Here is a 22,780-nt window from a genome sequence, read left to right as displayed (position 1 = left end):
GCGCAATTAACTTTCCACACCAGTTTTGCTAGGCTCAGTGAAATGTTATCTGGTATCGTTGTGCTAAAATGTTATTAACATGCAGAATTTATTCATAGGAATAGGTTGGCGTGCACAAGTTCACCCGAAAACGCATCCTGTGTCGGAATACGAGTTTGATGTGATCATTGGAGGAGATGGAAGGAGGAACACATTGGAAGGTAGCTGCTACTGGTGTTTATAGCAGCGTGGAGTCAGCACCTCTAGTTTCTGCTCAGCTATGCATCCCCAACCACTGTCTTGCAAGTCTTCCAGGGGGACACATTATTGAAATAAATTATGTTGGATGTGGGGACCATGGTTGAGTGATGGAACATGCACTTTTTATGCAGAAGCAGAGCTGGTCCAAAACTTTTTGCTGCCTGAGGCAGAGCAGCTAATGCTGCCCCTCGCTAAGACAAGGTGCATAATACCGAAGAGTAGTCAAGTTGCTTGGCCACCTGAGGCAGGAAATCCCACAAGCCCTGCTAAATATACTACAATAATGACACATTAAGTGACGAACAATTTTCTTCCCTTTCATGTCACCCCAAAATCATCTGCCTTCGGTGGCTGCCTCACCCTGCCTAATGAGAGGGCCAGCCCTATGCAGAAGATGCCAGATTGTGTTTAGGTAGCAGGACTGGAAAATATCTCTCCTCTTGACATCTCTTGAGAGCTGTTTTCAGTCTGGGTAGATGGCACTGGCTACATGGACTACTGGTTTGATTCAGTATAAGGAAGTGTTGTGTGTTCATGTGTGCTAAATTGCTAGACCTGGATCATCCGGCTTGCCTTGTTTATGCTCTGGTGGAGCATTTTCATACTCAGCAGCTCCTAACCAATCGAACTGCTGAAAAATACACTTTCACTCCCGTGGACAAGATTTTTTTGGGGGGGGGATTTGACCTAAGGAAGCTCCTGCCAACCAGTGCTCCTGCCACCGTACATTTATTAATCTGTAAGATGCCTCTGTGATTTTCACCTGTTGTAGCAGAAGCACAGCTTGGCTACTTTGATCAAGTTACTGCTTAATCACACTGGTCATGCAACAAGGTGTATCATACATTGTTTTAAGCTATGAGAAGAGAGTTTTATTTCACATTTGCACCCAGTCAGAGATAGAGGGAAGATGGGGAGTGGAAACGTCCTCCTCCTCATGCGGGCAGATGACCCCCTTGCTTGTTCACGGTATTCCCACTGTACTAAGTTACTACTTAGTTAAGTTACTACTACTAAGTTACTACATTGTCTGCAACTATAGTGGGGGAAAGTAACATCGGAAGCAACTTTGAGGACATACATTACATAGTTAGTAGGTGCTTTAGTTGAGATTCCTACATTGCAGGGGGCTGGACTAGATCACCCTCAAGCCTCCCTTCCAACTATACATTTTTATGGTTCTATACCCAGAATGGACTGTGAAAGGCCCATATACAAGTTTCATTGCACACTTAGTGAAATGAATGTATCTGCCCCTAATTATAAGAAATACGTTAGATAGACTACAGTAGGTGCTGACTCTGGTGAATGAAACAACTCAGTCTTTGGGCAGCTGAGTAAAAGTCCAGGTCTCTTGTTTTAATCCAGTTTTTTCTACTACTCCATGCGGCTGCTGCTTCCATTGTCAACACTTCCATTATCAAGACACCCCTGAGCCTATTTAACTGGCACTTTTGTTGTCACAGTGAGACCTTTGAACCGCATGCCTTTTTTTGTTGTCCCTTATAGGGTTTCGACGAAAAGAATTCCGTGGCAAGCTGGCAATTGCCATTACGGCAAACTTCATCAACCGCAATACAACAGCGGAAGCCAAAGTTGAAGAGATAAGTGGTGTGGCCTTTATATTCAACCAGAAATTCTTCCAGGATCTACGAGAAGCTACAGGTTTGTAGAAGTAGTCCAAAGACGAAAAAGGGGCATTTTCAATATGCATATTTGATCTCTTCACTTTTCATGATTTCTTTGTACTACTTGGAGGATGGCTGCTCGCCATTCGTGGTGCCACAAGGAACACGTGGGATTGTTTCATTTGCCCAGTTTATAGAGCAGATAGTGTGGTTTCTGAGTCTTGGCTTATGTTCTCTGCCTGTTAAAGGGTGAAACAACAGTGGATTCCTATGGTATGTTTTCATTATGCTTGATTCTCATGACAATCTCGTTTCAATTTTGATACACTCTATGTGGGGCCATAATGGTTAAATAACTACAGCGGTGATGTGCAGCCACTTGGGAGCTATGTTACCTGCATGTTTCCTAACTAGCATCGCAGCAACCCTCTTGATGGAACACTTCAGGTGTTCTCTCCCAGTATGGGAACTTGCTCAATTACAAATTATTACAACTTATTACTAAACTGAAAACTATGGAAAGACCTGGTCTGAATAGAGATATTGGATTCTTGTCTCATTACACATGCTAAAGCTATTTTTGGTTATCTGCATACTGTCCCTTGCTTTTTCCTGTAGGACTAATTACAGTCGTTAACAGTCGTCAGCAGGTTTACCATACCCATTGAGCCAATCACCAATCTCTTACTACCCTTCTGAGAAAAACCCAACCCCACCCTCCCACTATATAAGGGTCTGGTGACTTCTATTTCAGTGTATCTGAAGAAGTGTGCATGCACACGAAAGCTTACCCAGAACAAACTTACCGTATTTTTTGCACCATAACACTTACTTTTTTCCTCCTAGAAAGTAAGGGGAAATGTCTGTGCGTGTTATGGAGCGAATGCCTACGGATGGCGGGGGGATCTGCTGCAGTTGTGAGCAGAGGTTCCATGGTTCCCCTTCCTTCCCTCCTCCGTGGCTTGCTTTGAAACAGCAAAGCGGGAGAAGAGAGGGACAGAGAGCCTGCTTGCTTTAAAGGAGCAAAGCGGGAGAGGAGAGGAGCCGCTTACACGAGTCCGGAGCTGTTTTTTTCAATGAGCCGGGGAGGAGGGAGAGAACCGCTAGCTAAATAGCAGCAAAGTTTTTCGCAAGCAGGCTCTCTGTACCTCTCTCCTCCCCACTCAGCTGGCTTAATAGCAGCAAAGTTTTTCAGCGAGCCGGGGAGGAGGGAGAGAAGCAGAGCCTTTAAAGGAGCAAAGCGGGAGCAGAGAGGAGCCTTCTCCTCTTATACCCCTCTTCTGCATTATTAACAGCATCCTTCTCCACACACCCCACGCGTGTTCCTTGTCCCTTGAGTGCTTTTCCTTCCCTCCCAACTTAAAACGTGGTTACAAAGCACGGATCCACATGGATCCTCAGGATTTTTGCATTGGGCTACCCCAAACTCACCGTCAGATCACATGTCTGTGGCCACAGCATGGATCACAAAAATCATACATCCACTGTTTCGTTTAGAATATTTTTTTTCTTGTTTTCCTCCTCTAAAAACTATGTGCGTGCTATGGTCAGGTGCGTGTTATAGAGCAAAAAATACAGTAGTTGGTCTCTAAGGTGCGACTGGACTATTTTTTAATTTTTTAGTATGGAAACAGCTGTGACAACTGCAGCCACCCCCACAGTGCTGTATGTACATGTAAAGTGGGTCTCTGCTTCGTGTTGTCTTGTGGGACGGTTTTCACTGTTTAGTTCCTTGTTGCCGAGGCTTCTGGAAAGGCCATTCATCCAGGACTACTTCTTCACTTAACAACTTGCAAGTTATGGGCCACATCTGTTTGCAGTGGGGGTTTAAGGGGTACTCAAGCATACGCAGCACTGGCACCACTGTTGTTGTTGTTGTTGTTGTTGTTGTTGTTGTTGTTGTTGTTGTTGTTGTTAATAAGTGTGGCACTTACTGTAACAACTTCATGGTCAGTACCTGCACCTATTTTTCTAGAAAAAAAGCCCTGTCTGTTTGGATCAAAAGCATCATATGCCTTGCAGTCTGCTTGGCAGAAGTTTGCATCTTGGGCCTTTAGAGTTTCCATATCAACTAGATCTGTGTAATGGCATCACTCCCCTTCCCTTTTCCAGGCATTGTGCTGTTCTTATACCCCAATTATACCCCAGTTTTGGCACCAGCTCCAGGAAGAAGCTTGTTTCTTTTTCTTATTGGGCACCTTGTTGTAGCATGGGGAGCATCTTGTAGTCTGGGACTGGTTTTTCCCTATAGGTGTCTTCCTTAGACCATCTTACAAGGACATATAAGTTGAGATCACCGGGAGGGCCCCTTGCAATACATTCTGTATTCTGCCACATGCTCTTGTATTTACCCCTCCACTGCTTGATTCTGTGTCTGTTTTTCTTCCAACTTAGGCATTGATCTGGAGAACATTGTCTACTACAAAGACGACACCCACTACTTTGTTATGACTGCCAAAAAGCAGAGCTTACTGGAAAAAGGAGTGATATTGCATGTGAGTGTGCTGTTAAGTCTCTTTGAAACCTTTGTACACTGTGTGGAGTGTAGCACCATCATTCAAGCACTTTAAAATTTGCTAACTATTCTGCTGACTTGCTGTTGGTTGTCACATCAATCTTCTAGGACAGGGTTTGACTCAGATTATTGATAGCGTCAATTTAAAGCAAAGAGGCCATTAGATTATTAAATGGGAAACTGACAAATAGCGCAGTGGTCCAAGTGCCCCCAGAAGCAGTCACCAAAATTCCAAAAGCTAATTGCGCCTTATATAAATATGACCTTGAGTAATCTTGAAAGACAAGCATGATTGGTATCTTTAATTCTCAGTAGTGGCAGAGTTTGCTCTTGTGTTCTGACATATTTGTTTCACCACTGTGTAACTGAACTGACTCAGTAAATGAGCTGCTGTTTTGTGCATAAACATCTATCCAGGAAAAATACATCTATTCTATTTGATATAAAGTGTGGCAGCAAAGGGTTGTTCTTTAACCACCAGAGTATGGATTGAGCAGTTGTCTTAGTACATATTGTTGTGTGAATAAGATGCTATGGAGCTGAAAAAAAGTTTTCCTTCCCATTATTTTATTTAAAGTGTTTTTTATCCTGACTTTCAGCTGACAGCTTCCCAGAGTGGCTTACAATAAGATGGTTCCAGTTCTCAGGCTTACAGTCTAAAGCACATAACACAATATTGTGGGGGAAGGGGGGGGATACGAACTTGGGCACTATTACTTGTTGGGTTATGAAGCTCTTACAAGTGTTATTTTTGGCAGGGACGGGTAGAGCAAGTTCCCTTCTGGTCCTTGGTCAACGGAAGTGGCCAGGTTGATCTCTGCTTTGCCATGATATTCTTCCTAGGAGGCCAGGGGAGCATCTTCCCTGTGATCTTTATTCTCCTGGCTGATGGCAGAGGCCCAGGACATCTGCAATGGAAAAGTTCATCCATTTCACCGATGTACCAAAGTTCACCTTGAATATTGGCACACTGCACTGAAAACTTGTCCACCTGCACAATTTTTCAACAAAGTCTGATTGTTATGCTTGGCTCTCCTGCTGAGGAAGTTAGAACAACTTAGAAGTGGTTCCTAGGGGGCTTGCTGTCTAGGCAGCTAGCTGGCAATGCCAGGCCTGGTTGGTTTCAGTGCTAGGGTTGCCTTATATGCCCTCAGAGCATTGCACAATCCCTGATCCTTTCTCTCTCTTTTATGGTCTTGCAGGACTATGCAGATACAGAGCTCCTTCTTTCACGGGAGAATGTGGATCAGGAAGCTTTGCTCAATTACGCCAGGGAAGCAGCTGACTTCTCAACCAATCAGCAACTGCCATCGCTGGACTTCGCTATCAACCACTATGGGCAGCCCGATGTGGCCATGTTTGACTTCACATGCATGTATGCCTCAGAGAACGCAGCCATGGTTCGAGAAGTAAATGGCCACCAGTTGCTAGTGGCATTGGTTGGGGACAGTCTATTAGAGGTTTGTTTCTTTTACATGGGTTGTTTCTTGTTTCAAATGGCTTTGTTTTTATTTACTTTCCCATCACAGATGTTCAGGGCGGTCAACAACGTTTTGTATTATTAATGTAATGTCACTGATGCGCACAGCACTTTGCAACAGAAGTCCTTGCCCTCAAGACCTTACAATCAAATATGTAGTTGTTTCTGTGTTTGTTGAGGGGATTACCATTGAACAGAGCAGAAAAAATAATCTGGAGGAAAAAATAAATAGGTGGAGAAAAACAGAATTTGAAAACAATGGGTTATTTCAAACACTGTTGCTTAGCTGATGCTCTGTATCTGCTTCAGAGAGTTTGGGAGCCCTCCAAAGCAACTTTGGGATGCAGAGGCTGTAGGCAGGAAAATCACAGAAATCACAGAAAGTTGCTCGCCTCCTTTCCACTGACAGAGGGAGGCATCACCATCAGCTGTGTTACACCACTGGAGAAAATCGAACTCAGAGCAGACCCATTGAAATTAATGGTGCTAACTTTGACATGTCCATTAACTTCAGTGGGTCTGCTGTGTAGGACTAGTGTTGAATACCATCCAGTGATCTTGTGGGGCAGGCGACTGTGGATAAAGAATAATTACCTTTTTTCTGTAAATGTGTGGAGGACTATCAAAAGGCAACTTCCATCACTATCTAGTTCATTTGAATAGGGGTGGACTATTAATTGCTCTCTATCAACACACTGCTTTTTCTCCAGAATCCACATCAATTAAACAAACCTATACTGAATAAATTTTAAAAATAACTTGCATGATAAAAGGAGGCGAGCCTTCTCACAGTTCGGAACGTTTTGATGCATGCTAGTGTTGCTTCTTCTGCAGCTCTTGTGCCTCTGGCCTCACATGGAAGTAGTGGAGTGTTGTTGTAGGTCTTACATATATATGCACATCCAGACATGGGTGTGACTTGCAGGAGTGTCCTTGTGACTTGAAAAACGAAACATGCAAAAGAGACCAGATGAGAAACTGCAGGAAGTGCTCCCCCCCCCCATTGCTCTGCTATGACTTAAAAAGAAGCAAGGTTTATAGAGCCTGTAATTGGGTAGCAAACAACAATTAGCAGTCTGTAATTGACTTAAATGGCATCTCTGGCTTCGGAAAGCTACTGTGGCAGCTCAGGGGATAAGGGTGCATTGGAATTATTACATGTTCCTCCGACAGAGTCTTGGAGGGAGTCCGGGTCTTAAGGCAACATTGCAATATGTCGGCTTCTCCAGCTTTCTTAGGGAACTTATTCTCGTCTTCTTCCTCCCCCCTCCCCCATTGCTTCTTGGTGGTTACTTCTAGCCATTCTGGCCAATGGGAACTGGAATTGCCAGGGGCTTCCTTGCCGCCATGGATTCTGCCTGGATGGTACGAAGCTGGTCTCTGGGAACAAGTCCTTTGGAGGTTCTGGCAGAGAGGTAAATAAATTTCTGTGTGTTTGGTGGTGGTGGGTAGAGAACAAACATGAATTCTCTCCAGATGAGAGAGTGGCCTGGTTCACATGTCACCTTAAACTGTAATTCCCTGCAGCTACTGTACAGCAAATGACATAAGCCAGAGTGTGGCTTGTTGTGTATCCCAAACACGGGCTTGTTTTCCCCAAAACAGGCCACGAGCAGTAGTCAAGTTTAGTTTTTGGTTTACGACTCATGGCTTGTCTGCAACAAGCAAACTCTGAGCCCTCATTCGGATGACATGGCAAACTGGACTCTGGTTTGTTTCACCTGTGCAGCAGCAGCAGGATTTAATAGAGGGGAAGCATTCAGAGAACTTTTGAGTATTGCAAACTAGCGTGCTGCTTGTTCACATTAAACCACAGTTCGTTTTAAACTAGGGTTTAATGTGACATGCAAACTGGGCCATAATATGGAAGTGTCTGTGGCTCCTTAATATACCTGCAGAAATCATGTGATTTTTATGCAAGCACGAATCAACCTTAATTCTGCACCTTTTTTGTCCAATTGCATTTCAGTTTCCCCACTCTTTTTTGCTGTGCTTTTCTTTGTGTGTTTATCTGCTGTATTGTGTAATTCCACCCAGACACATTAGGAAGTTTCTCTTTGTGTGCAGAATCAGATTTAATGGTCATGTGGAGCAGTTTTCATACCATTGTCTTCCTGCAAGCAACACAGGGTTTTTTAAGTGGGATTACTTTATGTACACTTGCAATGGTTTTACAAGAGAGATTAGATGGAGAGAGAGAGAGACACCTGTCCAGTTGGACTCTCACTGCAGTCCTGTGCGTGTCTGCTCAGAAATAAGCCCCAGTGACACTTGCTCTAGGGTTAAGTGTGTTTAGAATTGCAGTCTTTGAGAATATAGGGCTTTCATCCCACGTCTGATATTGGTACTCTAATCACTAGTCCTCATTTCCTGAGTGAATAACGCATGAGGAGCCATGAACAGGGACATGGTAAAAATTTATCCAAGCAACTTGCAGGAAGGATGTCCTTAATGAGATGCAACCTTTCACGTGGCGATAGTGGGAAGAACTAGGAAGGAGAACACTAATTCAAGTGTAATTAGTAAATATAAGATTGAGGTCCAGACTCTTCTTCTGCCAGCTTCTCCCAGTATTCTAAGGACAGATCAGTTGACAAATGAGCACTTCTGGGCCTACCTACCTTAAAAGGCTTTGAAGCCAAGCAGCAATGTAATTAAGATGAAAATTGTTCTTCTGAGTTCAAAATTGTTCTTTTCTGAGTCACATTTCATTCCTTATCCCGTTGCATAACAACATTGTTAACCTCTGGTGTCATGCCCTGGCACAGGCAAAGGTTGTGGTAGAAGTTTATTTCATACACACAGGAGAGACAAGAGAAATTGTAACAAATTAAACAGATGTTATCGTGCTAATCGCTAATTCCTTTATTCTCTGTCTAACCTTCTCATAAGCTGTCCCCCCCTCACTGTTCACCCTCACTCTGAATTCTCTCAACTCACTCTCCTAACTGATTTTTCCAACTGCCTTTGAATGTAGCCATTACTCATCAGTCGTCGGCTCCTAGGATTCCAAAAATGCTCAGGCATTGCACAGGCCCCAAATATTGCATGGCAGGGTGAAGTTCATCAGGTAGTTGGATTTTGCTTTGTTTTGTTTGTTACTGCATGGCAAGGCTCCAGCGAATAGGTGCATCTGTTGAAGGCTTTCCACATACTTGTGGTCAGGCAAACACAGCTTAGGTAAATCAGAAACGCCGGCTGCTTTTGTACTATCCTACTTAAAACGAGGTAAATATTTCTGGTTCTTTTAATTGAATGGAAAAAGTGAGTCTTGAGTTTCTGGGCTCAGGCCAACCGTGTCATAAGGGATTGCTTGAAACCTAAATATAATCAGTTAAATGACAGAGTGCCTTGAAATATTTACAGAAAGGACATCACATTTACAAATCAGTTAAAATGAACAGAGTGCCACACTTTTAGCTTTTCACATGTGCATGGGACAGTTAGGTATTGACCTAAGCAGCAACAAATGATAACTGTTTGCCATAGATGGCAAAGAGAAACAATTGCTAAGTGGGGTGAAATAATTTTGCTCAGTGATGGCTGCTGGAAAAAGGCGTTGACTGGGCAACACTTTATGTCAGTGAAGGCAATCTTTTACGTCACCGGTACTAATGCCATTGTCTTCTTTCTCCTAGGGAGAGCATCTATAGATTATTGCCTCAGACCACCCCTGAGAATGTGAGCAAAAACTTTAGCCAGTACTGCATTGACCCTGTCACACGGTATCCAAACATCAATGTCAACTTCCTGCGACCAGCCCAGGTAATTGCTTTAATCCTGGGCTCTTCCAGTGTGCTTAAATGCACTTTGAGTGCCGTGTCTCCTTGATGTGGCTGTCTTTATCTCTTCTCTTCTTGTCTGTGTACTGTGCCTTGAGTCAGATGTAAGAGGAATTGTTGGGAAGAGCAGGCTGCTCATGGTTTGGAATGGGTGAAAGGTGGGAGCGGGTGTCTGATCTGAAATATGCGATGGTAGGGCATGGGACTCCAATCTCTCTGTGTAGAATTGCATCCCATTTTTTTTAATTGCTAAGTTGAAAAGGAGATGGCTTTAAGTCTTTGAGGATAGTGAAACAAGTAGATTTTATCTGTCTATCCATCTGTATATCATTAATCAACAGACAGGACGAGTGGAGCAGGCAGAAATCCATTGTCCAAAGTTACCCTAACTTTGTAACTTAGTATTCATTTATTTTACATATTTATATTTATTTATTTATTTATTGCTTTTTTGGATTGCGGAGAAGAACAAAATACAAAGCCAGTATAAAACAAAATCAATATACAACATGACAGTAATGAATCATAGAATAGAATCATAGAGTTGGAAGAGACCACAAGGGCCATCGAGTCCAACCCCCTGCCAAGCAGGAAACACCATCAGAGCACTCCTGACATATGGTTGTCAAGCCTCTGCTTAAAGACCTCCAAAGAAGGAGACTCCACCACACTCCTTGGCAGCAAATTCCACTGTCGAATAGCTCTTACTGTCAGGAAGTTCTTCCTAATGTTTAGGTGGAATCTTCTTTTTTGTAGTTTGGAACCATTGCTCCGTGTCCGCTTCTCTAATGGCTACAAGACAGAAGCTTGCCATGAAAAAGAAGTTATACAGCCTTTGAATCCCATCAGGGATGTTGATTTCTTTCGTTCTCTCTCTCTCTATCTTAAAGGATGTTGATTTCTGCATTTCGTTGGGTATATTTTAAAATTAGGGTGTTGAAGCTGGGGCTGAAGTTTGACTCCAGCATTTGGAAGGCCACAGGGTGCTCATCCCTGCTGTCATGAGAGTGACTATTCTGCAGATACTTACATAGTTCACTCGCACCTGTGTCATTCAAGGAATGCTTAACTTTTTTGCATTCTTCTTTGAAGCTTGAGATAATAATCAAATCTTTTTGAACTGGTGCAGGTACGTCATTTGTATGATACAGGAGACTTGAAAGACATTCACCTGGAAATAGAGAATTTGGTGAACTCCAGGACACCAAAGTTGTCGCGGAATGGTAAGCTCCCATTCTTCCCCATTCCTTTTGTAGCACTTTCTTCTCTCCCTTCTCGTGAGTTTCAAAACCACAGTCTATGTCAGTGGCAATCAGAAGTCAGGTTCTCAGATGATACATTTTAGAAGAGTATTGCCTGGATATTTTCTTAAAAGCCACGTTCAGTGTCCCTTAGTGACTTCAAAGTCCCTTTGACAACTCACAGTCTTTGATAAACACAAGCTGTATTATTCAACTTTTGTGTACAGGCATGATAATGGAAAATGTTATTTGAAGTTGTGTGTATGTGTATGGTAGAAGGATATATTCCTTTTTACTTCATCAGGACGCTTTTTATCTATTTATTCTGGACAACAGTGCTGAGCACCTGGAACAACAGTTGCATATCTGTGTGTTTGTATTTAGAGTCTGTGGCTCGCTCTAGCAAACTCCTGGGCTGGTGTCAGAGGCAGACGGATGGATATGCCGGTGTAAACGTAACAGATCTTACAATGTCTTGGAAGAGCGGCCTAGCGCTGTGTGCCATTATCCACCGATACCGCCCTGACCTCATGTAAGAAACTGAATGTTAAGTTGAAGAGGGCATCCTGACGCTCGATGGTCTGAATGGTGTGGGGGTTGGGAGAGGAGTAAGAATTGCTGGATGAGGCCAATGACCCATCTAGTCAGCATTCTCTTGTCATAATGGCCAACCAGATGCACGGGGGAAGCCTGCAAGCAGGAAACGAGCAAAGATCACTCCCCTCCTGTAGTATTCAGAAGGAAACTGCTTCCAGCCATGGAGGCAAAGCATAGCCCTCATGGCCAGTAGCTGTCAATAGTCTTGTCCTCCATAGAAATGAGAGGGGATAATGAGATAAGATCTGGTGGCTGCTAGTGGGAGGATTTTGTAGTTTCCTAATGATTAGTAGGTATAGAGAAATTAACCTTTAGGCAACACATTTTCTTCCCTCCAGAGACTTTGACTCTCTAGATGAACACAATGTAGAGAAGAATAACCAGCTGGCATTTGACGTTGCTGAGAAAGAGTTTGGGATCTCTCCCATCATGACTGGCAAAGATATGGCATCAGTTGGTGAACCAGACAAGCTGTCCATGGTCATGTATCTCACCCAGTTCTACGAAATGTTCAAGGACTCCCTTCCTTCTGGTGGTAAGAAAACTAGGATATATCTGCTAGAAATAGTTCTTGAACGCTGTATGCCAAGCTGGGGATTTTTTCTTTCTTTCAGGGGCCATTGACTCATTAGTGGTGGGCAATCTACAGCTACACACAGTTATTAATTTATTGATTCATGCCACAAATATTTAAAAATTGTAACGCCTAGGAAGGCATTTGGGGTGTTTGCTGCTTCCTGAAGCTCCAGGTAAGGATCCAGCAGCAATGTTGTAATCTATCCCTGAAGTGGAGATGAAGAAACATGCCTTCTCCTCCTATTGGGAATATTTATGATGGAACAGAGAAAGCAGATAGGGAAAGGTTGTATGCCTCTCCTAAAAAGAGTTCTGAACAACTTTAAGCAAAAATATCTTAAATGGTCAGTCCTTTTCTAGAATGGATAAGAGATTGAATAAAATATTGATTTGGGTGTTTTGCGGCATAAAGTTTAGGCAAAGGAAAAGTGAGAGGGCAGAGAGAAAAAGAAGGATATAGAATGCTAATGCTCTTATATGAGAAGAAATGGAACTCTCTTTAGGGTGTTTAGTCTCAGATTTTGCTATGTCTCAACTAATCGTATATGTTTCTGCTCACAGATAACCTGGAACTGAATGCAGAAGAAAAAGCTGCATTAATTGCTACTGCTAAATCTCCAATCTCCTTCTTCAGTAAATTGGGGCAGAGCATCTCTCGGAAACGGACACCAAAGGTAGCCACAGTTGCTTTGGGAATAAATTTATAGAAAGAGTGCTTATGTTTATGCCCAGTTCAGGGACACCCTGATCCACCTTGAGATGCTTTGTTGATGGTGTCATCTAACTTGGAAACATGGGAACCTTCCCCAAATCACTTGTAATTCAGGTTACACAGAGCTAATGTGTCCCCCAGGACATGCCATCAGCTATTCAGGCACCTGCTTATTTTAGATGGGAAGGTTAGGTATGTGTTTTACTTAAAATGCAAAGTAGATTTATTATAGGCGTTATTATAGGCTGAGAAAATATGGGCTCAATGGTTTTTCCCCTTTTCTCTGCCCAGGATAAAAAGGAGAAGGACCTGGATGGTGCAGGAAAGAGGAGGAAGACAAGCCAGTCAGAAGATGTAAGAAAGAGAGTAATCTGTTTTGTTTTGTTTTCCGTTTTGCCTTCCTCTTCACAGGAGGTTCCTCCCAAAAGCAACTGTTCAATTTTCTGTGTGCAAGGGAGGGGATTCAGTCATGTGACCCTGCCTCTATTTTAGCTCAGAAACATGCCCCCCCCCCAGGTGTTTGTAAAACCAAATCATCCGCCCAAACTGTCAGAGAGGTGTAATTGTTTTGAATACAAAAGGCTCTGATTATGGTCACTGTTTTGCTTACTGCAAGATGTTTCCAGCTAAACCTGAGCAATGTTGCTTTGATACGTTTGGAGGTGAGCTTTCAGGAATATATGAAGATATGCAGTGCATCCTGATAGAGAGATGTACAGTACATTAGCATTTGTGATCTTGAGTAATGGGATTTTCCTCTTTGAATTCCTCTTAATACTATGGCATGCAGGGGAGGGAGTCAATTAGCTCAGATGGGCAAGTTCAGGTTAGCTTTACTGAACTTTTGGAACTCTGGGGACCTCAGGCAAATGTCTTTTCCATCTTTCAGCTCGAAGATGGAGATTGAACCTGGGGACCTCCTGCATGCAAAGATTGTGCTGTATCACTGAGCTATGGCCCCTTCCTTCTGTTTATCTTAATTTCATTACACATTCTCATAGCAGGAACAATTTAGCAGGTAGATGGGCATATAGTGAGCAGGGTAAACTGGCGAGAAGGAAGATGTGTTTTGAAAATTAGGAGTGATGCACAAAATTGGAGATACGCGGAAAGTGGCTCTGGAAAAGGAATCCATTAGTGTATAATCCATTTCAATTTGCCAGGAGGACTCTTCCCGAAGCTACCGAGAAGAGAGGCCCACTCTGGTGAGCGCCCTGACAGAGAGGAGAATTGATGCCGCCATTGGGAATCAGAATAAAGTGAAGTCCATGGCAACACAGCTGCTGGCCAAATTTGAGGAGAATGCCCCCGCACAGTCCACAGGCATCCGGAGACAGGTAGGAAGAGGCTTTCTAGCTTGAATGTCATTTGCATCTCAGCTAAATGGCTTAGCTAGCAGGATGTTTGGGGTTTTTCTGGCAGGGAGAATCTGGAGGCTTGTTGGCTTTGACCAGGGTACCTCCTTGTTCTCAAATAGGTCATATAGGTGAAACATCTTAAGGATAGAGAGGCAACTCCATCCTTGGTAATTACTGTTCTTGCACTTATGGGTTTTGTACTATTTTGATAGAGGGCAGCTTTTCTAACGCAAAGAGCTGCTTGCATGTTGCTCCATCTTTGCCCCAAGGATTAGAATGGTTCTTCAATTCTGGAGGTTTAATCAGGCTTTCGATTCATGCAGATTTCTGCGTGACGATACTGTTGGCTTCTGCCACCCCCATTGGTTCATATGCATGTTTTATGCCCCATCCTGGGAAATGCAGCTACATGAGTTGTGTGTGTCAAGTGAGTCATCTATGAGCTAATCTTTGGTGCGTTGCCATCAGTTGAACATATGAGAAAAGGCTCCCCATCGTTTGCCCTGTGAATCACTCCATACATAACCAGATTTCCTGTTTAGGAAAGCAGATTCTCCTAGCTGGAGTGCTGCACTCATCACCTTGGCACCCCGTGTAATTTTAACCTGCTTGAGCGTAGCTGGGAAAGTTAAATAATAAAATTAATCTGCGAGCATAGAAAATCCGTTTTATAATATACTGCAAGCGGAATCATGTTTTCACTTGCAATTCTGTCATAGGAATGTCTTCAGGGCAAGGGAGTACACATGGACTAAACCAAATTCATATGGCTGAGGCAAGCATGCTGTCCTGCATATCCCAGGAGAAGATCCAAAACACCAAATGGGCCATAGGAAAACTTATTTCTGTCCTTTTAATATGGCGTTTTCTGAGTGTGAAAGTAAAAGAAAGCGAAGAGGCTTTCAAAAAGAACGTTTTAGCCCTCTAGCAAAGTGCCTGTTCTTTTACCCCTCCTTAAATTGTGTCCATTTCGGTTCTTCAGGAAGGTGGGTAGAAAAACCCATAAAAGCCTAGCAGTAGAGAATCCTTCCTGAAGCCAATCATCTCGGTTAAGATGCAAGATTTTGGAGCCTTATCCATCACGGTTTGAGAATGAATGTGCAGCTGCTTCACTCTCAATTCTTGAAAGAATTCCAGGAATTTTTGGTTCTCTAATAGTTTAAACCCCTTTCAGCTGCAACCTAACATTATTAAAATAAACCATTCCAAAATAAATAAAATGCGGCCCTCTATATCTTAAGTTCGCATCTTCCTTTTTTCTTTACTTTTCTCCATTTTCATACGATTTTATTTGCCAGCTAATTTTTCCTTACTCCGTTGTTTTTTTTCTTCTTCTCCTAAATGTCTGTCTGCTGACCACCCTGTCCCAACATTTACCTCACCCCCTTGTGGGTTTCTTTGTGAGTTTCGTTTTGCGTTTGGTGTTAATGCCCTCTGTGGCCTCCATCCTGCTTATTCTATGACCTGCATGCAACAGTCTGCCCAGCCTTATCAAGACCGTGCTCTCACCCAGCCAGCCTACCGACAGCGAGAGCAGGGCCGCTTTGCCCCCATGCCTCAGTGGAAACAGGTAAAACGAAACCGAATGAATGACTGTGATGCTCAATCCATGTAAGCTACCACCCCATTGGCTGCTGCTTTCCATACCAAATTTCCAGGTTATTCCTGTGGACTGGCACTGTTTTAAAAGGGAAATCCTGTATGTAATTTGACAGTAGGTGTGGCTCACATTAAAGGGCTATGTCATTTTTTCACTGTCTCCCTGTTCCTGACCATTGGTGAATATTTGAGCAGAAGTTGTGCTTGCTTGTCCAGCTAGGGGCTTACTCTTGTAAATGAGCCTTAGGAAACTCAGTCTATGTTTGCTTACCTGTTAATTTGTGTAATCCAGATTTGATTTCTGGAGGGTTCAAGAGCGGGTTGAGTAATCAGTTAGTGTGTTTCGACAACATTGTTCTGGTATCCATGAAGATCACTCAAAGGGGAGATCCTAAACATTGGAAAACAGAATGGGAGAATCAGCCATTTGTCTGAAGTAAGAGATAGAGAAGAGAGATGTTCCTTGTTATTATACTGTACCTCCTCTGCTTGTGATTTCTCACTGGCTCATATTAGCAGGTTGAGGTCATTGTGTACTGATGACATTTGTTACTGCCTATGATAGAACCCTGAACTATCCATTTTCATTGAAACTGGTAAGGCTTTTGTCATTCTTGCCATGGACTTTGGTCTTCATCTTCAGAGGCATTGCTTTCTTTGAAATAACTATTCCACTTGTAACAGACAAGATATTGACAGCTGTTTTTGTATTTAATTTTTAAAAGCGCTAATATTCTCCATCCCTCTCAACTGAGGGATATTTTACTTTTTAAATTGGAATTGAATGGTAGTGTCAGTAAAAAAACCCACACCAATCCAACCCAAGTTTGCCTGATTGGAATAGATAATTTAGGAAACAGATTTTATCACCTTCTGCTCTGGTTTGTGGTTGCTATACTAGCATTATTTAAAACATATTTTGTATATAGATTCTTCGTAATGTAATGATGGCAGGGCTTTCTCATCCCATGATGCATTAGCATGAGCAAATAGAAATCATTTCAGAAAATAAATGCAGGAATAGCTTGTGCGTCAATACGCTTTTTGTAAATACTGTTTCTATATTCAAGAGATCTGAAAAAGGGATGAGTGACAGTGATACAGCTTCTGATATTATTTCCTCCCTTCAAATGTGCTTAACACATAGATGGAAGAAGGGGTAGAAATGAATTAAGGTCACCAGCCTGCAACTCCAGTAAGCTCATGTTGCTGACCATTTTGTTTTCATCCATCATCATCTGCTGTTCATCGCACTCCATTCCATGGAGTGTCCACAAATATGCTTTTACTTTGGCTGGCCACCATTGGGCCAGAAGACACAGGCCTCCACCCTTTTCTGGCTAAAGTTGTGCATGCCTTTTGAAGGCAGTGGAGGTGAGGGCACTTCATCCAAGCCAGTTAGATACTTTTGAATGTAGCAGAGATTCAGCTCAAGCTGTCCAGTAACTAGGAAACATGAGCTGGGTTCAGTACCATGAACCACGGAAATTATTTGCTGGAAAAGAGATTTTTCAAAAGGGCAGGATGACTTTCTATTTAGCATGTCATTAAAATCTAAGACTCTTGCAACAGTCCCATGCATGTTTAATTGGTTGTATTGAACTGAATTGTTCTTACTGCCAAGTAGGTACACCTAAGATCACAAACCTACATCCACATAACCCATACACATGTGACTTTCTACTTTCTGTTTGTCTAGACTGGTATTTTCCTGACTTGTCTTTTTGGCCTAAATTCATAGCCATAGCCTAGATTCAAATTTTCATAGCTTCACTGGGATATTGTTATCCACATAAATCCCATGGTTATTACTATTGTATTTGATGAGAGAGTGCTTTTGGCCTTGCCAGAGATTTTAGGGTATAGGCAAACCTGCTTTGGCTGGGCATGTTCTTGAGGCATTTCACTCTTGCCTGATTTTCCAAGTACAGTTAACAGAATAATTTGGGTACATTCTGTTAAGATTCTTCAGGCTTTTTTGAAGGCAGATAGACGGGTTTTTCCAAACTTCAGTTTAGACACTTAGATATGGTGAATCAAATCCAACAATTCAGATGGAAAGCACCTGTCTCTCTTGCCTAGAAGGTTCCAGCATGTCAGATGTAGCATCCTATGTTTTCTTTCTTGAGAAGACATGGCAGAACTGGTATTTAAGAATTCTAGGAGACACTTGAATGAAAACATGGTCCGGGTCGTAGGGAAAGATGTGGCCGGCAAACCCTGTTCTCTCTTGCTTTCCATCTGACCCTGATTTTTGCACCTGATGAACTGGCCCCTCAGTTTGCTACTGTTTATACAGGTAACCAGCTTGATCCATGAGTCCTGTTTACCCCCATTGATTTAAGAAATGCAGTCAGGTGTGTTCACTGCCTCTGTACTAGTTCCTGTTGCCTAATTTTTCTTTTAGCGCTACAGAGAATGTATACAGTACAATGAGAAGTACCTGCACAATGCAAAGTGGCTCTGGAAAGTCATGGGTATGTGCATTAAGGAAGGGACTCTTAAAATAATTCCTGAGTCAATGTGTTTTTTTTGTTTTTACTGCTCCACCAACACCTAGGTCAACACATCCACCGTTTTTTGCAAGAAAATATCCATGATATCCATGATCATGCTACAAGTTGTTAAGCTCTTAAAGAAATGGGATTGAATTACCTGCAGGAGTTATGTGCATGATTATAAAATATCCTTGCCTCTGATGGTTACTCTTTGAGGATTTCTTGATTGGTGTCTTATTAAAAAGAGCTGAATCTGCTGCGCTGCTAGAGGTGGTGGAAACCCATGCTATTACGTGTCATAGGAATAATTGTGTCTTTTTGTTAATTCCAATGAACTTCATCTCATTCTCTTAACTTCATCATTCATTTGCATACTGACATCACTTGAGGGGTGTGTGTGTGTGTAAAACAAAGGAAGCCTGTGAAACTGGAAGTTGCTTGTTTGAAGTCTGGGGTCAGAGGGTGGTAAGATCAAGGTGTTGTTGTCAAGGAATATATCTGTCTCGGGTTTTTCTTGGAAGGATATATGGATATGCAGTAAACACACTCTTTTTGGTAATGATAACACCCAAAGATCCATTTGAGTTGAAGTGACCAGAGCCAGCCATTGAGATGGAATAGAACTATGCCAGCCAACCTGTTTCTGTCAAGTGGAATCTTCCTCCATTTTATACTTACTAATGTGAGCATCATTTACTATGGGCCTTTTCTGAACTCAGAAATGCATCCTACTTGAAGATGGAATACAATGTTCTAATTATAGGAAGGCCAGCAGGTGTGACTGCCACCTTAACGAAAAAACAACGAACATTATTCTCTTAGCTAATTTTTTTTTAGAAGGCTATATGAGGTGGACATGATCTGGCTAAAATTGGTGGGAGACAGTCAATGACGTCCTGGATTTTATTAAGGGTCCGCATTAGCTTTCTCCTTTCCCCTCAATTTGAGCAGGGATGGAAAACATTCCTAATGTGCCTTATGGATGTTGACAGCTCTTGACCTGCAGGAACAATACACAAATCTTTCCCTTTAGGCTTTAGATTTACCAGAGTTAAAAGTGCTTAAGATTCATCTTTTAAGAAGGGCTTTTGGATTTGCATAGCAAAAAAATCAAAAAATCCAAAGTGGACCAATATTTTCAAAATAAGGAACATTAGTGGTGGTGGTGTTTATATACTGCTTTTTGAAATAGAGCACCACCACCCCGGGAGGGCATTTTATACAACAAAATACACAGTCAAGTGCAATTTTAAAAATCACTGCACTTTGGCTTTTGGCTGGACTAGAAGGGGATACCAACCCCCAACCCCCAGTACACATAAATATGAGCACCAGGAATGAACAAAGATTTGCACATTTTTGTCATGTTAACATTTAGCTTCCAGCATTTAATTTGCAGCAAATAAAAGTTTGGTACAATTTCTTTATTTTATGCCCTGCACCTTTTGGTGTGTGTTACATTTGAAAGGAATAGGATATTCTGTAGCTCAACAGCAGCTGCATAAAAAATGCCCTTTTTAGACATGGGCCAATTTGATGCCTTTGGTATTCCAAACAGAACTACTTATATTTGAATCCCTGTTACCTGAATTTCATTTATATATGCCTCATGTCACCTGTTGGTTGAGCCATTCAGATAAATGAGGCCAGCTATGCTTGTAGTGACACGGGGACTTCAAATGACATTGTCCACCTCATGAGGAAATACAGCTCACTTGCGTTGATGCGCAACAATGCTGGTTCCTAGTTGTCAACTGAGAAAGAGAAGCAAGATCAACATCCTCCGCACGATGCATTTCTGAGGCCTTGCTCACATACAGACACAGTGGTAGTGGTAAAATTATTCCTGGACAACTTTAGATAGGCAGCCATATGGTTGAATGAAAAATTCCCTGCTCCTATGCCAGCTTTCTGTTAGGCTGTGCTACTTGGTAGTACTTGGTTTTTGTGTGTGCTGAGGGACCATTCAGAGCCCTTCCACTCCCGGGTAACCTGAACTGGTATAATCCAGAGAGAATTTTAATATTTCATCTGCTGTTTGGGGAAACTTTAGTCTGTGGCCTTGCCACAACTAATAACCATCATCATTGACCATGTTTCTTCTTGTTCTATTATTATTATTATTATTCTCTTTTTTCTCCCTTGTTTGTAAACAAAGATGAGGAAAAAGGAGCGTTCTCGGACCTGCCCCAAAAAAGTGATCATGCTCTCTTCTTCCTCCATTTGCACTTCCTCTCCATCGTACCCCAGTCAGCAGGTGATTTCATTCTGCATGCTCTGTCCTCCTTTCCCTCTCTTCCTGCTTCCACAAGTAGGCCACATACCCTTTCTGTTTTGAGTTTTCTCCTAAAACTGAATAGTGTCAGCAGACCTCTTGATCTTCCCTTCCCCCAAACCAGTAACACAAGCAAACCCAGAATTCCTTTTATCATTGTTTGATTTAAGGTAACCCCAGAGTCGGTCATGACTGGACCTAATGGTCAGGGGTCCCTTTACCTTTTACCTTTACACATATAACTTCTTACATTCTGTTGTTATGGTTACGTTGTGTAGTAGGTTGGTGTACCAAACAAAAACCTGAGATCTTAGTAAAGGTTGCTGTTGATAGCGCCCAGTTGTTATACTGGATGCTGTAAGAGGAGTGACACACTGGTTTCTGGATCTAAAATGAGCAGTCTAGGTGGCCTTCAGCTTGGTTTTGCATTGCAATGAGAAGAGAAGCATAATGTATTGCTTCTGTGGGCTTCCCATTCATTGCTGAGATTACAGGCACATCCTTTATCCATCTGTTTATTTGAAGTACTTGCATGTTACCTTTCAGAGAAAAGCCACTCACTCCCAAGGCGGCTTACAAAAGATATTTCAGGACAATTTAGCAGTTTAGGATATTTTCTCTCCCCTGCCCCCATTAAATACCACTGAAAGGGGTGTCCTATCTCAGGATCAGAGCTTATCCTGGACCTTACTTTCACTCTAATGAAAATAAGAGAGATAATGTGCCTAAACCCGCCCTCTCTGGCCTGTTCTAATACAACTCTCATTACCCAAGACCGTTAGCCATGTTGGGTAGGGTTGATGGAAGTTGGGGGTCCAACAACATCCTCAGGGCACCAGACTGGGGAATGTTAGCTTTGAAGCAGATTCTTAAATTTGGCCTGTGATGTGGGAACTGCTGCAACGCTTCTCCCACAGCACCAGGGTGACTTTGTTTAACTATGTCAAATAAAGGGGTCGTGCAGACATCCTACGATTTGCTAGAATGTAAACCCATTAATGGGACGTGGGTGGCGCTGTGGGTTAAACCACAGAGCCTAGGACTTGCCGATCAGAAGGTCGGCGGTTCAAATCCCCGCAACGGGGTGAGCTTCCGTTGCTCGGTCCCTGCTCCTGCCAACCTAGCAGTTTGAAAGCACATCAAAGTGCAGGTTGATAAATAGGTACCGCTCCAGCGGGAAGGTAAACGGTGTTTCTGTGCACTGCTCTGGTTTGCCAGAAGTGGCTTAGTCATGCTGGCCACATGACCCAGAAGCTGTACGCCGGCTCCCTCGGCCAGTAAAGCGAGATGAGCGCCACAACCCCAGAGTTGGCCACGACTGGACCTAATGGTCCGGGGTCCCTTTACCTTTAAAAGCAGTCATGAGAATTTACACAGATTCATGGGGGTTATGGATCTTTCAAAATGTGTAGATCTATCAGCAATTAGCTGTAATTTGAAATACCGTATCAGTTGAAAGTCCTGTTGACTTCAGGGGTCCCTTTACCTTTAATTTAAACCCATTGATGTACCTACATTACTTAGAAGTTGGGGGAGGCCAGGATGCTCCCCACTTCATGAGAATGACAAGGAATTCCAAAACATAGCCCCCCAAAGTCCTCCAGGTTTTACCAATTCTAGCCTGCTGCGGTTTCCCTTACTTTCCTAGTGTGTTGTGCTGCTCTTACTTAACTCCACCAACTGACCATAGTACCACTAATCAGCATGGCAGTCGTCTAGAATGCCTGGGCCCAGCTGTGTTACCTGGGTTTGGGACCTTGGGAAGCCTGCCCCATTTCCTGGTCACCCTCCCTCACTGACGTTGCTAAAACATTCCTCCAAAGTAGTTTATTGTTGAATGCTTTGTTCAAATCAGGCACCCCAGTTACATGATTGTGTAAAAAATGTGGGGGCCTTGAGTCAATTTATAATAAATGGTTTTATTTGAGTTTTTATAATAAAATTAGATAACAGTGCAAAATACACTGATACAATACGGGGCAGTCGTACAATTCATCTCAACATCAATTACATATTTTATTGGTATCGCGCCATGTTGAATGTTCCGTTAGTGCAAGCATTGCAACTTGCCGAGAAGAATAATTCCTTCTCTCTTCTCCTCCCCGGCGTGCTACTGTTGGGGTTCTCCTGACCCCCACTCCTTAGCCAATTTCAGGGGGAGCAGGGGGTGGAGAGGAGGGAAAACCCATTGCACAAGGGGAAGTCCTTGTGCAGGACATTCACTAACTGGGTTGTTTTGTTAGGTGAATCATGGTACATATTTTACCCCAGGAGTTCCC

At 42.7% G+C, this 22,780-nt stretch overlaps 1 protein-coding gene across 50 annotated transcripts in view; it reads left to right on the top strand.

Annotated features, from left to right (window-relative positions):
- The window catches only part of MICAL3 (microtubule associated monooxygenase, calponin and LIM domain containing 3), a 230,876-nt gene that overhangs the window by 113,061 nt on the left and 95,035 nt on the right, over positions 1 to 22,780 (top strand). For 22 of the 50 annotated variants that reach the window (XM_083572508.1, XM_083572480.1, XM_083572498.1 and 19 more), the window contains 14 exons: positions 99 to 200; positions 1,750 to 1,905; positions 4,263 to 4,363; positions 5,586 to 5,843; positions 7,163 to 7,278; positions 9,502 to 9,628; positions 10,775 to 10,868; positions 11,271 to 11,418; positions 11,822 to 12,018; positions 12,621 to 12,733; positions 13,063 to 13,125; positions 13,935 to 14,108; positions 15,607 to 15,699; positions 20,385 to 20,483. In XM_083572508.1, the coding sequence (XP_083428634.1) occupies positions 99 to 200; positions 1,750 to 1,905; positions 4,263 to 4,363; positions 5,586 to 5,843; positions 7,163 to 7,278; positions 9,502 to 9,628; positions 10,775 to 10,868; positions 11,271 to 11,418; positions 11,822 to 12,018; positions 12,621 to 12,733; positions 13,063 to 13,125; positions 13,935 to 14,108; positions 15,607 to 15,699; positions 20,385 to 20,483 (1,841 nt within the window). The remainder of the gene's footprint in view (positions 1 to 98; positions 201 to 1,749; positions 1,906 to 4,262; positions 4,364 to 5,585; positions 5,844 to 7,162; positions 7,279 to 9,501; positions 9,629 to 10,774; positions 10,869 to 11,270; positions 11,419 to 11,821; positions 12,019 to 12,620; positions 12,734 to 13,062; positions 13,126 to 13,934; positions 14,109 to 15,606; positions 15,700 to 20,384; positions 20,484 to 22,780) is intronic. The other 28 variants (XM_083572501.1, XM_083572492.1, XM_083572486.1 and 25 more) reach the window with 4 other exon arrangements.

The sequence above is a fragment of the Podarcis filfolensis genome (assembly GCF_964270895.1).
Source record: "Podarcis filfolensis genome assembly, chromosome: 10".
In the NCBI taxonomy this organism is placed as follows: domain Eukaryota; kingdom Metazoa; phylum Chordata; class Lepidosauria; order Squamata; family Lacertidae; genus Podarcis; species Podarcis filfolensis.
The sequence above is the reverse complement of the archived record's forward strand: the minus strand, read 5'-3'. Positions and strand labels throughout refer to the sequence as shown.